This window comes from Nicotiana tomentosiformis, chromosome 5 (genome assembly GCF_000390325.3).
Source record: "Nicotiana tomentosiformis chromosome 5, ASM39032v3, whole genome shotgun sequence".
Lineage (NCBI taxonomy): Eukaryota > Viridiplantae > Streptophyta > Magnoliopsida > Solanales > Solanaceae > Nicotiana > Nicotiana tomentosiformis.
This window is the reverse complement of record NC_090816.1, coordinates 126,291,317-126,306,393: the sequence shown is the minus strand read 5'-3', so window position 1 is coordinate 126,306,393 and position 15,077 is coordinate 126,291,317. Positions and strand designations below refer to the sequence as shown.

At 42.4% G+C, this 15,077-nt stretch overlaps 1 protein-coding gene across 1 annotated transcript; it reads right to left on the bottom strand.

Annotated features, from left to right (window-relative positions):
* Positions 1-11,912: 11,912 nt before the first annotated feature.
* On the bottom strand, positions 11,913-12,680 carry LOC138893122 (uncharacterized). The gene is made up of 2 exons (XM_070176892.1): positions 12,350-12,680; positions 11,913-12,184 (listed from the first exon to the last, which is right to left on the bottom strand). Exons 1-2 carry the CDS (start codon positions 12,678-12,680, stop codon positions 11,913-11,915), a joined length of 603 nt encoding a protein of 200 aa, XP_070032993.1.
* Positions 12,681-15,077: the final 2,397 nt, after the last annotated feature.

Sequence of the window (15,077 nt, the reverse complement as noted above, 5' to 3'; positions counted from 1 at the left end):
CACGGTAGCGGTTACTGAGTGTTCTGGTTGTAGATTTTCTTGGAGATAGCAAGGTAGCTGTTTGGCGATCGCAGTCCCTGCTCTTCTCCCTCTTATCTTCCTCTAGTTATATTTAGCTATTTTTCGGGCTGAGTTAGCCTTGATATTGTTAGATAGATTATAGTATATGCTCATGACTAGTGACACCCCGATGTCGGGCTTTTCTTTTCCGCACTTCTATTTTTCTTTGATTTGAACTCTTTAAATGGAGGTTTTATGTTAAATAACCTTGAAATTATCTTTGAAATGAAAATATCATTTTGTTTAGGAAATGAGTCGGCTTGCCTAGTTCCACGATAGGCGCCATCATGACAGGGGTTAGTTTTGGGTCGTGACAGATTGGTATCAGAGCCTAGGTTACATAGGTCTCACGAGTCATGAGCGGGTTTAGTAGAGTCTTGCGGATCGATATGAAGACGTCTGTACTTATCTTCAGGAGGCTGCAGAACCTTTAGGAAACTCCACATTCTTGAATTCTTGTCGTGCGAATCTGTTGATTCTAGTAACTAAACATCTGTTGTTTCATTCTCTCACAGATGGTGAGGACTCGTGCTACCGGTCAGGAGGGCCAGCTACCAGTACCACCAGCCAGGGCCGCGAGAGGCCGAGGCCGTGGTAGAGGCCATGGTAGGGGCAGAGGTGCAGCCCGTACAGCAGTTGGGGCAGTACCTACAGATCCACCGGTTGTCCCAGATCAGGACCAAGTTCCAGTTGTTGATGCACCAGTTCAAGCACCACCTGCGCCTATTGTGATTCCAGGCCTTCAGGAGGTCCTAGCTCAGATTCTGATAGCGTGTACTGGCCTTGCTCAGGCGGTCTCTATTTCAACAGCCGCAACCACTTCTCAGGCCAGGGGAGGCACTCAGACTCCCGTCGCTCGCACACCCGAGCAGGTTATTCAGGGACTTCAGACACCAGAGCTACCACCAGCCCAGCCAGTTACTGTTGCTTAGGATTATGTGGTTCCTGCTATGCCTGAGGATGATTAGCATAGGTTGGAGAGGTTTGGGAGACTTCAGCCACCACCTTTCAGTGGCACAGAGAGAGAGGATGCTCAGGACTTTTTGGACATGTATCAGAGGATACTCCGTACTGCTGGTATTTTGGAGACTTGTGGGGTCTCATTCACTACCTTTCAGTTTTCTGGGGTTGCACTCAGATGGTGGGAGACTTACGAGAGGCGTAGGCCTGTTGGCGCAGCACCTCTTACTTGGCAGCAGTTCTCCGTGGTCTTTTTGGAGAAGTTCGTGCCTCGATCCCGCAGAGAGGAGCTGCATAGATAGTTTGAACGGCTACACCAGGGTGATATGTCTGTGATGCAGTATGATATGCGATTCTACGAGTTGGCCCGTCATGCTATCTGGTTGTTTCCCACAGACAGAGAGAGGATCATGAGGTTTATTGATGGCCTCACTTATCAGCTACAGTTGCTCATGACCAGGGAGCAGGTTTTAGGTGCTACCTTTGATGAGGTTATCGAGATTGGTCAGCATATTGAGATGGTTCGCGGTCAGGATAGGGTTGAGAGGGAGGCCAAGAGGCCTTGTGGTCAGGGTGGATTCAGCGGTGCTTCTTTTGGGGGTCAGTTCCAGCACGGTAGAGGTCGTCATTTTAGACAGGCTCAGTCAGCTCGGCCATTTCATTGGGGTGCATTATCTGGCCATGGTTCTCACAGTTCTCATCAGGGCCACTCATCACTTAGTGCCCTTCCAGTTCAGAGTTCGTCCCGTGCTCCACCTGTTCAGGGCTCTTCCATGCCAGGTTCTTCTACCAGTCATCCCGGTGCTAGGGGTTCCCTTCAGTTTCCGCCGCCAGCACCAGGGAGTTGTTTTAAGTGTGGGGAGCTTGGGCATATGTAGAGGCAGTGTCCTCATCATCATGGAGGTCTATCTCAACAGAGGAGTTAGCCTCCGACTATAGCACCAACTACCTCACCATCCGTCCAGTCAGCTCGGGGTGGAGGTCAGTCAGCTAGGGGTCGCCCTAGAGGGGCAGGCAGATCAGGGGGTGGTCAGGCCCGTTTCTATGCTCTCCCTGCCATACCGATGCTATTGCTTCAGATGCTGTGATTACAGGTATTGTCTCAGTTTGCCACAGATATGCCTCAGTATTATTTGACCCTCGTTCCACGTATTCATATGTTTCCTCGTATTTTGCCCATTTTCTGGATATGCCCCGTGAGTCCTTAGTTTCGTCTTTACATGTATCTACTCCTGTGGGCGATACTATTATTGTGGACTGCGTATATCGATCATGTGTGGTGACTATTGGGGGTCTAGAGACCCGAGTAGATCTATTGTTGCTCAGTATGGTTGACTTTGATGTGATATTGGGTATGGATTGGTTATCTCCATGTCATGCTGCTCTAGATTGTCACGCTAAGGCGGTGACGTTGGCTATGCCGGGAATTCTGAGGGTTGAGTGGAGCGGTTCTGTAGATTATGTACCAAGTAGGGTGATTTCATATTTGAAGGCTCAGCGCATGGTTGAGAAGGCTTGCCTATCTTATTTGGCTTTTGTGAGGGATGTTAGTGCAGAGACTCTTGTCATTTATTCTGTTCCGGTGGTACATGATTTTCCGGATGTGTTTCCTGCAGACCTACCGAGCATGCCGCCTGACAGGGATATTGACTTTGGCATTGATTTGGTGCCGGGCACCCAGCCCATTTTTATTCCACCATATCGTATGGAACCGGTGGAGTTGAAGGAATTGAAAGAACAGCTCCAAGAACTCCTTGATAAAGGGTTTATTTGGCCTAGTGTGTCACCTTGGGCTGCACCAGTTTTATTTGTGAAAAAGAATGATGGTTCCATGAGAATGTGTATTGATTATAGGCAGTTGAACAAGGTTACAGTCAATAACAAGTATCCTTTGCCTCGTATTGATGATTTATACGACCAGCTTCAGGGAGCGAGGGTGTTCTCCAAGATTGATTTGAGGTCCGGTTATCACCAGCTGAGGATTCGAGATTCAGATATTCTCAAGACAGCTTTCAGAACCCGATATGTCCATTATGAGTTCTTGGTGATGTCTTTTGGGCTGACCAATGCCCCAGCAGCATTCATGCATCTAATGAACAGTGTATTCCTGCCCTATTTGGACTCATTCGTCGTTGTATTCATTGACGACATCCTGGTGTACTCTCGTAGCCAGGAAGGGCACGCTCAGCATTTGAGGGTTGTATTGCAGAAATTGAGGGAGGAGAAGTTTTATGAAAAGTTCTCTAAATGTGAGTTTTGGCTTAGTTCAGTAGCATTCTTGGGGCACGTGGTGTCCAGTGAGGGTATTCAGGTGGATCCGAAGAAGATAGAGGCGGTGCAGAGTTGGCCCAGACCGTCCTCAGCCACGGAGATTAGGAGCTTTCTTGGTTTGGTGGGTTACTATCATTGCTTTGTGGAGGGATTTTCATCTATTGTATCGCCCTTGACCAAATTGACCCAAAAGGGTGCTCCATTCAGGTGGTCGGATGAATGTGAGGAGAGCTTTTAGAAGCTCAAGACTACTTTGACCACAGCTCCAGTGTTAGTTTTGCCATCAGCTTCAGGTTCTTACACCGTGTATTGTGATGCCTCGAGGATAGGCATTGGTTGTGTTTTGATGCAGGAAGGTAGGGTGATTTTCTATACCTCGCGCCAGTTGAAGACCCATGAAAAGAACTATCCTATCCATGATCTTGAGTTAGCAGCCATTGTTCACGCCTTGAAGACTTGGCGTCATTATTTGTATGGGGTTCATTGCGAGATCTATACTGATCACCGGAGTCTGTAGTATCTGTTAAAGCATAAGGATCTTAATTTGCATCAGCGGAGATGATTGGAGCTTCTTAAGGACTATGATATCACTATCTTGTACCATCTGGGGAAGGCCAATATGGTGGACGATGCTTTGAGTCGTCGGGCAGAGAGTTTGGGGAGTTTAGCATATCTTCCAGCAGCAGAGAGACCTTTGGCATTAGATGTTCAGACCTTGGCAGGCCAGCTTGTCAGATTGGATATTTCGGCGCCTAGTCGGGTATTGGCTTGTGTGGTCTCCAGGTCTTCCCTTTATGACCGTATCACGGAGCGTCAGTATGATGACCCTCACTTGCTCGTTCTTCAGGACAGGGTTCGGAGAGGTGATGCTAGGGATGTGACTATTGATGATGACGGGGTGCTGAGAATGCAGGGCTGGATATGTGTGCCTAATGTAGATGGGCTTCGAGAGCTGATTCTTGAGGAGGCCCACAGCTCACGGTATTCCATCCATCCGGGTGCCGCTAAGATGTACCAGGATTTGAGGCACCACTATTGGTGGAGGCGGATTAAGAAGGATATAGTTGGGTTTGTGGCTCGGTGTCTAAACTGTCAGCATGTTAAGTATGAGCATCAGAGATCGGGTGGCTTGCTTCAAGGGTTAGAGATCCCAGAGAGGAAGTGGGAGCAGATCACTATGGACTTTGTACTTGGGCTCCCACGGACTTTGAGGAAGTTCGATGCTATTTGGGTTATTGTGGATCGGCTGACCAAGTCCGCGCACTTCATTCCATTAGGTACTACTTACTCTTCAGAGCGGTTGGCTGAAATTTACATCCGAGAGATCGTTCGCCTGTATGGTGTCCCAGTTTCCATCATTTCAGATAGGGGTACTCAGTTCACGTCGCAGTTTTGGAGGGCCGTGCAGCGAGAGTTGGGTACTTAGGTTGAGTTAAGCACAACTTTTCACCCTCAGACGGACAGGCAGTCCGAGCGCACTATTCAGATATTGGAGGACATGTCGCGTGCTTGTGTCATTGACTTTGGGGGTTCATGGGACCAGTTTCTGCCACTCGCGGAGTTTGCATATAACAACAGTTATCAGTCGAGTATTCAGATGGCTCTGTATGAGGCTTTGTATGGGAAGAGGTGTAGATCTCCGGTTGGACGGTTTGAGCCGGGTGAGCCTAGGCTCTTAGGTACAGACTTGGTCCAGGACGCATTAGATAAGGTGAAACTGATTCAGGAGCGGCTTCGCACGGCGCAGTCTAGGCAGAAGAGCTACGCGGATAGGAAGGTCCGTGATGTGTCTTTTATGGTTGGGGAGAAGGTTTTGCTGAAGGTATCACCCATGAAGGGTGTTATGAGGTTTGGGAAGAGGGGCAAGTTGAGCCCCCAGTTCATTGGGCCTTTTGAAGTGCTTCAGAGAATAGGGGAGGTGGCTATTAAGCTTGCCTTGCCACCTAGCTTGTCGAGTGTGCATCCAGTGTTTCATGTTTCCATGCTCCGGAAGTATATTGGAGATCCGTCCCATGTTTTGGATTTTAGCACGGTTCAGTTGGAGGGTGATATGACTTATGATGAGGAGCCGGTGGCTATTTTGGATCGACAGGTTCGAAGGTTGAGGTCAAAGGATATAGCTTCAGTGAAGGTGCAATGGAGAGGTCATCCTATGTAGGAGGCCACCTGGGAGACCGAGCGGGAGATGCGGAGCAGATTTCCACGCCTATTCGAGACTCCAGGTATGTTTCTATACCCGTTCGAGGACGAACGGATGTTTAAGAGGGGGAGGATGTAACGACCCTATTTTCCCCATTCCTAATTTTTTTATGTTATTCAGCTATATTATGTTATATCGGGTTAGTTGGTTCGAGTCCGGAAGGAACTCGGAGTGAACTGATACACTTAGTCTCATAATTGAAAATTTTAAGTTAGAAAAGTGAACCGGATATGGACCTATATGTAAACGACCTCGGATTTGAATTTTTATGATTCCAATAGCTCCGTATGGTAATTTTGGGCTTAGGAGCGTGTCCGGAATATTATTTGGAAGTCCGTAGAGGAATTAAGCTTGAAATGCCGAAAGTTTAATTTTTTGAAAAGTTTGACCGGGGGGGTGACTTTTTGATATCGGGGTCGGAATCTGATTATGAAAATTGGAATATCTATGTTATGTCATTTAGGACTTGTGTGCAAAATTTGAGGTCAATTGGACGTGATTTGATAGGTTCCGGAGTTATTCGTAGAAATTAGAAATTCCAACGTTCATTAGGCTTGAATTGGGGTGTAATTCATTATTTTAGTATTGTTTGAGGTGATTTGAGGATTCGACTAAGTTCGTATGATGCTTTAGGACTTGTTGGTGTATCTGGTTGAGGTCCCTAGGGCCTCGGGTGAGTTTCGGATGGTTAACGGATCAAAAATTGAACTAGAACAACTGCTGCAATTTCCTTCTGTTGGAAATTGCTTCTGCCCAGAAATCAAGCCCAAATCGAGCTCAGGGTCGAGGGCCACGATCGAAGCCCATATCGAGCTCAGGGTCGAAGGCCACGATCGAAGCCCAGATCGAGCTCAGGGTCGAGGGACATGATTGAAGCCCAGATCGAGCCCATAGTCGAGGGCCACGATCGAAGGCATGATCGAGCCCAGAGCCGAGGGCCACGATCGAAGCCCAGATCGAGCCCAGAGTCTAGGGCCACAATCGAAGCCCAGATCGAGCCCAGAGTCGAGGGCCACGATCGAAGCCCAGATTGAGGGGCAGGACTGAGGACCAGGATCGAGGACCTCGATCGAAGGCCAAGATCGAGGGCCAAGATCGAGGTAGAACCGAGGATGTCTGGGTAGAATTATAAAAATAGGGACTTCATCCCATTTGCTATTTTTAACAAATTGGAGCTTGGGGAGAGGCGATTTTTGTTATATTTTCAAGAAAAACTTGAGGTAAGTCCCTTGTGATCATTTCTACTCCATAATATTGAATTATCATCGAATAATCCGACTAGATTACATGATTTTGAGGTGTAAATCAGAGATTGGAACTTAGAAAATTAGAAATAAGATTTGTAGATTTAAGGGTCGAGTTGAGGTCGGATTTTGGTAAAATTGGTATGGGTAGACTCGTGGTTGAATGGGCTTTCAGTTTTTGTAACTTTTGTCGGGTTCCGAGACGTGGGCCCAACAGGCGATGTTTGAGCCAATTTCGGGTTTTGGTCTAATTTTGAAGCTTTTCTTGTGGAATTCATTCCATTAGCGTATATTGATGGTATTATACTGATTGTGAATAGATTTGGAGCATTTGGAGGCAGAGTCCAGAGGCAAGAGCATTGCGGGGTAGAGATTTGACCGGTTTGAGGTAAGTAACGATTGTAAATCTAGTCCTGAGGGTATGAAACCCCGGATTTTGTATCATTCTACTATTTTTAGTGACGCACATGCTAGGTGACGGGCGTGTGGGCGTGCACTATTGGGGATTTGTGACTTGGTCTGCCCTGTAGTAACTGTAAAGTTGCAGACTTTGTTGAAACCATTGATACTTATATGATTTAGAAAGATTTTCTGTAAATTGGGCTGAATGCCATGTTTGGGCCTTGCACCAATATTGTTTGGACCCTTAGGGGCTGTTTCGTATCATCCTCTCACTGTTTTCGATTGAAAATCTATACTCAGTCATGTTTATACTTGTTTACTGCATAACTCAGTTTTATGACTCTATTTTGATGCATATAAATGTTTTGGGCCGAATGCCCTGTTTTACTGAAATGCCCAAGTGGCTTGATTTGTGAGGATGAGTGTGGATCGGGGCTGCCCGCATGCAGCATAGTTGTGACTGAGTAAGGCCGAGGCCTAATTAGTGAAGATGAGTGTGGATCGGGGCTGCTCGCCTGCAGCATACTTTATTATTATCGCACGTGAGTTGTCCGTGCAGATTATAGCGCTTGGGTTGAAGGAGCCCCTCCCGAGTCTGTACACACCCCCAATGAGCGCAGGTACCTACTGAGTGCGAGTACCGAGTTCTGAGTGACTGGGAGGCAAGAGTGATTGTGAGGTATGCCCGAGTGGCAAGAGTGATTGTGAGGTATGCCCGAGTGGCACGAGTGACTGTGAGGTTTGCCCGAGGGGCTGTTTATGATTTCATCATTTTTGCTCACCTTTGCATTGAGCCTTTGTTTGAAAAACTGTTGGAAAAATGTCTTTAAAATGATTTTTACTGGAACTGGGTTTAAACGAGATGTTTGATTCAAATCCTGATTTTTTTTAAAGCATGTGGTATTTTACTGAGATTTTCTGATATGAACGTTATATGCTTTATTGCTCGTCACTACTGCTCAGTCTTTATTTATTGTTGTTACTTACTAAGTTGGTGTACTCATGTTACTCCTTGCACCTTGTGTGCAGATTCAGGTATAGCTGGACACGGTAGCGGTTACTGAGTGTTCTGGTTGCAGATTTGCTTGGAGATAGCAAGGTAGCTGTTTGGCAATCACAGCCCCTGCTCTTCTCCCTCTTATCTTCCTCTAATTGTATTTAGCTATTTTCTGGGCTGAGTTAGCCTTGATATTGTTAGATAGATTGTAGTATATGCTCATGACTAGTGACACCCCGATGTCGGGCTTTTCTTTTCCGCACTTCTTTTTTTCTTTGATTTGAACTCTTAAAATGGAGGTTTTATGTTAAATAACCTTGAAATTATCTTTGAAATGAAAATATCATTTTGTTTTGGAAATGAGTCGGCTTGCCTAGTTCCACGATAGGCGCCATCACGACAGGGGTTAGTTTTGGGTCGTGACACTTTCCACCACCAATGAGGGACACTTTGCTCTTCCCAAAGCAAAAGGGAGCTTACTTTCCCTCCACTTTTTTCCCTCCATTCACCAATCTTTAATCCCAATAATCCCCCACATGAATGGGGAATGGCTATAAGACAAAGGAATGTATGTACGAGTGTGCGTTTTACATGCAAGGACTAATTACATCTGGATAAGTAGGTTTCCCTTTGAACTTTCTGTAGTGAACTTATATCGGATATACTCGGTCAATTGGTATATTTGATATCTTTGAACCGTCGAGCTTTGTTGTATACCTAGACAACATAAGTCACACAATCAACCCTTAACCATTTATGGTTCTCACGGTTATGTTCGTTTCTGCCATTAACACCGCCTGGTTTCATGAGTGCTTAGAGAATGGGCCTTTACTTTCATTCCCCTTGAAGCGGCTTACACTTCACACTCACAGAGGTGATTTATAAACGTGTAATCCTATTAACACACTATCTGGTCATATCCTGCCAGACTTAGCAAATCATTAAAAAACTTTAAGCTTTATTGACTCATCAAAAGCCTTGATGTTTACCTTGATTTTTGAACATTGTCTTCATCACGAGAATGGGTTCAGTTAATTGACAATGTTGAACCATCATTCATAACTTTGTTTGATCTCTTTGAACCTAACTCTTGGGATCTCTAGTCTTCTAGGTAGAATTACTGCCATGATGACTTGTCCTAAGCCTTAACCCCATTCCCTTTAATGATCTTTCAACTGCCTCTCTAGATAGGCCTTTTGTAAGTGGATACGACACGTTATCTCTTGACTTTACGTAGTCAATCGTGATAACACAACTAGAGAGTAGTTGTCTAATGGTATTGTGTCTCCGTCGTATATGACAAGATTTTCCGTTATACATAACGCTCCGTGCACTGCCTTTTGTCGCTTGACTATCACAATGTATACATATTGGTGCCAAAGGTTTGGGCCAAAATGGAATATCTTCCAAGAAATTCCGGAGCTATTCAGATTCTTCATCGGCCTTATCTAAAGCTATGAATTCAGATTCCATTGTAGAACGGGTGAGGCACATTTGTTTGGATGATTTCCAAGACACTGCTCCACCCCCAATTGTGAAAATATATCCACTCGTGGATTTAACTTCAGATGATCCAGTGATCCAATTTGCATCACTATATCCCTCGATCACGGAGGGATATTTGTTATAATACAAAGCGTAATTTTGGGTATGTTTCAGATACCCCAAAACTCATTTCATTGCCATCCAATATAGTTGATTGGGATTACTTGTAAACCGACTCATTTTACTAATAGCACATGTTATATCTGGTCGCGTACAATTCATGATATACATCAAACTTTCCAATACTCTTGCATAATCTAGTTGTGAGTCACTTTCACCTTCATTCTTTTGAAGTGTATAACTCACGTCAATTGGAGTCTTGGCAATTTTGAAATCCAAATACTTGAACTTGTCAAGTACCATTTTAATGTAGTGAGACTGTGATAATGCTAGACCGTGTGGAGTCTTGTGAATTCTGATTCCTAAGATCACATCAGCAACTCCTAAGTCTTTCATGTCGAATTTGCTAGCCAATATATGCTTAGTAGCATTTATATCTGCCATGTTTTTGCTCATTATCAATATGTCATCAATATATAAACAAGCAATGACTTCATGTCCTGGAGTGTTTTTAATGTAAACACATTTGTCACTCATTGATTTTAAACCCATTTGCCAACATTGTTTGGTCAAATTTGGCATGCCATTGCTTGGATGCTTGTTTAAGTCCATAAAGTGACTTAACAAGTTCGCACACTTTCTTTTCTTTACCCTGAACCACAAAACCCTCAGGTTTCTTCCATGTAAATCTCTTCCTCCAATTCTCCATTTAAGAAAGTTGTTTTAATATCCATTTGATGGATTTCAAGACCATACATGGCCGCCAGTGCCACTAATACCCTAATAGATGTTATCCTCGTTATTGGGGAGTAAGTGTCAAAGTAATCAAGGCCTTCCTTTTGTCTATAATCTTTGACAACAAGTCTTGCCTTATATTTGTCAATAGTGCCATCAGCTGTCATTTTCCTTTTAAAGATCCATTTCGAACCTAAAGGCTTATTTCTTGGAGGAAGGTCAACTAATTTCCATGTATGGTTATCTAACATTGATTGAATCTCACTATTGACTACCTCCTTCCAAAATGCTAAATCAGAAGATGACATAGCTGCTTTAAAAGTTTGAGGCTCATTTTCAAGAAGAATGTCACAAAATCTAGTCCAAAGGAAGTAGATGTTCTTTGACGTTTGCTACGCCTTAGAACTTCTTTACTTGGAATATTTTCCTTTGGTTCTTCCCGTGGTCGTTTAGGTCTTTCACTTAACGACACGCATTCAGTTTTATACGGATAGATGCTTTCAAAAAATTCATCATTATCTGATTCAATTACCGTATTAATATGAGTTTCAGGATTATCAGATTTATGAACCAAAAACCGACATGCTTTACTGTTTGTAGCATATCCAATGAAAGCGCAATCCACGGTTTTTGGTCCGATTTTTACCCTTTTGGGTAAAGGTACTTGTACCTTTGCTAAACACCCTCACACTTTAAAATATTTCAAGTTGGGTTTTCTTCCTTTCCATTTTTCATATGGAATTGATTGTGTTTTGCTATGGGGTACTCTGTTGAGTATTCGGTTAGCTGTAAGGACAGCTTCCCCCCACAAACGTTGCGGTAATCCGGAACTTATTAATAAAGAATTCAGCATTTCCTTTAATGTCCGGTTTTTCCTTTCCGCAATTCCATTAGATTGAGGTGTGTAGGGGGCAGTAGTTTGATGGATAATTCCATATTTCGAACATATTTCTGCAAACGAAGATTCATATTCTCTACCCCTATCATTTCTAATCATTTTGATCTTTTTATTCAATTGATTCTCCACTTCATTCTTGTATTGCTTAAATGCTTCAATTGCTTCATCCTTACTATTAAGCAAATAAACATAACAATATCAAGTGCAATCTTCAATAAAAGTAATAATATACTTTTTCCCACCTCGATATGGTGTCGACATCATATCACAAATGTCAGTATGAATTAAGTCTAAAGGATTTGAATTCCTTTCAACAGACTTATAAGGATGTTTTACAAACTTAGATTCAACACATATTTGACATTTTGATTTATTACACTCGAATTTAGGCAATACTTCTAAATTAATTAACTTCCGCAAGGTTTTATAATTGACATGTCCTAATCGAATATGCCATAAATTATTTGACTCCAATAAATAAGAAGACGCTGAAATTTTATTCATACTGTCAACAACCATTACATTAAGTTTGAAAAGGCCCTATGTGAGGTAGCCCTTTCCAACATACATTCCATTCTTGCTTACAACAACTTTGTCAGAAACAAATATACATTTGAATCCATTCTTAATAAGTAAAGAAGTAGAAACTAAATTCTTCCTAATAGTAGGAACATGAAGTACATTGTTGAGCGTTAACACCTTGCCGGAAGTCATCTTCAGGAATATCTTCCCATAAACTTCAATCTTGGTTGTTGTAGTATTTCCCATAGAAAGCTCTTCTTCGGGACCAGCAGTATAGTAAGTTGCAAATGCTTCTTAGACAACAAAAACATGTCGAGTGGCTTCAGAGTCAATCCACCACTCCTTCGGATTTCCAACTAGGTTGCATTCCGAAAACATTGCACACAGATCATCAATGTCATCATTCTTCTCCACTATATTGGCTTGTCCCTTCTTCTTATCCTTTTTCGGAAGACGACAATCAGGGGCTCTATGACCAGCTTTTCCATAATTGTAGCAATTGCCCTTGAATTTATTTTTGTTCTGCTCCTTAGTCTGTCCAGAAGACCTCTTTCTCTTCTTACTTTTTGGAGCAGTCTCCTCAACGATATTAGCTCCCATGATCGTTGAATTTCCACGAGACTTCTTCTCGACTGTTTTGTCGTCTTCCTCAATCTTGAGACGAATCACATGATCTTCCAACTTCATTTCTTTGTGCTGGTGCTTAAGATAGTTTTTGAAATCTCTCCACGAAGGAGGCAATTTTTCAATCATTGCAACCACTTGAAATGCTTCATTCACGGCCATACCTTCAGCAACAAGTGTGATGACTCAAAAGGTCATCTTTAAATTTAATAAATTATTTTTTTGTTTTGAGGCCTCAAATAGCACTATTCATCATTCCTCAACTTGCGTGCACAGTCTGTAAATTTTTTCGAAAAAGGTTTTATGTGAAAAATTGATTAAAATGTGAAATAAATCTTTAAAACTCAATTGAGTTGACTTTGGTCAATATTTTGAGCAAACTGGCCTAGATCAATGTTTTGACAGTTTCGAAAGGTCCGTATCGTGATCTGGGACTTGAGAGTATGTTCGGATTTGAATTTGGAGGTCCCTAGCTCGAGTTATTGCATGTTGTCAAAATTTTTAAGTTTAAAGGTTTAATGACTTAAGAGATTTGACTAATGTTTGACTTTGTTGATACCGGGTCAATATTTTGGTTTCGGAACCCTGTATAGCTCCATTACTGTATTTATGACTTGTCTGCCAAATTTGGTGAGATACGGAACTGGTTTGACGTGATTCGGACGTCCGGTTGTTAAAATAGAAATTCTAAAGTTTTCTTAAAAAATTCATTTGATTTGGTGTCTGATTCGTAGTTCGAGGTGTTATTTTGATGTTTTAATTACGCGAGTGAGTTCGTATTAAGTTTTTGGACTGGTGTGCATATATGGTTTGGAACCCCGAGGGCTTGGGTGTAATTCGGATCATGATCGGCGCATTTCGGAACCATGAAACTTCTGAACCTGATGCTACTCGTTTCCTTCTATGCGATCGCGTGACTGTGTCCGCGATCGCGAAGGCTTAATGGTCACAGATCAAATTTGTACTATGCGATCACATAGTGAGGTCCACGATCGCACAGTGGCAGCAGTCAAAGCACCGCGAACGCGAGGGCAAAGCCGTGTTCGCGTAGAAGGAATGAAGGCAGAAACTGGGAATGTCATTTGTGCAACACGATCGCACAAGGCAGTACGTGATCGCGTAAGGCTGGAAAATGGCTCTTCGCATTCGCATATGCTCTTTCGCGTTCACGTAGAGCAAAAACTGGGCAGCCTAAAAATGTGCTTCGCGATCGCGAAGCATTGTCCGCGATCGCATAGGGCAAAAACCTAGGCAAACAGAACTTAAAGTTCTCTAAATGGGATTTTACCCCATTTACTACCATTTTCGATTTTGAGCTCGGGTAAGACGATTTTTGGGGGATTTTTACGGAAAAACATTGGGGTAAGTGTTCCTTATCCTATATTGATTATATTTCATGATTCTATACTCATTTACATCATGAATCCGTGAATTTAGGGAGGAAAATCAGATTTTTATAAAATCTTCCAAAAATATAAAATTAAGAATTGAAGGTCAATCCGATGTCGGAATTCGATAATTTTTGTATGGTTGAACTCGTATCGGAACGGGTATTTGGTTTTCGTGAGTTTTTTCGATATTCGATATGTGGGTCCCATAGTCAATTTTTAAAATGAATTTCGGATCTTAATCCGAAAAATTAGTAATTTCATATGGAATTAATTCCTACGATTCGTGTTGAGTATATTGAATTGTTTGTGACTAGATTTGAAGCTTTAATACACTAATTCGAGAGGCAAGGGTGTATTGGAATCTTGAGTTGGTTGCAAATCGGGGTAAGTGTCGTGTCTTAACCTTGACTTGAGGGAATAGAACCCTTGAATGATTTGTTATATGAAATTCATGTGAACGACGTATAGGCGAGGTGACGAGTGTCTATACGTCATCAAATTAATTATTTGCATAATTATTTAAACATCATAAATTATTTTAAGACACGAATTAATTATTATATTGATTGTTTCTCTAATATTCCTTGTCAAATATTAATTCTTGAATTCATGCAATAATTGTTACATGCTTATTTGATTTATCTGTCCTAGTTGCTACTTGGCATTTAGCATATTAAATATGAAATTGCCTATTTTCTCTCTGATTTTCACAATTAATTGTTACTTGTCATTACTTGTTTTCTAAATAATTTATAAATATTGTGTGCATTGTTGCCAAATAATTTCTTACTGAATGTGGTATTTATGGGAGTATTTTTATTATATTTAAGAGTTGTTAAATTTTATTGTTGGAGCGGGTTGCACGCCGCAACGGAAATGAAAAGGAATATATTGGGGGGACGGGTTACACGCCGCAACGGATTATATTTTAAGTTTATATTGTTGGAGCGGGTTGTACGCCGCAACGGAAATTTATTGAAATAATAATTGGTTATGACTGCGGAGTTGCTTTTAACTATTGAAATGAGTTACATGTTTTATTTCTATTATTGTTGTTATTATTATTATTATTGCGTACAGGTTAATGTAAGTGACCTGCCTTAGCCTCGTCACTACTTCGTCGAGGTTAGGCTCGGCACTTACAGAATACATGGGGTCGACTGTACTC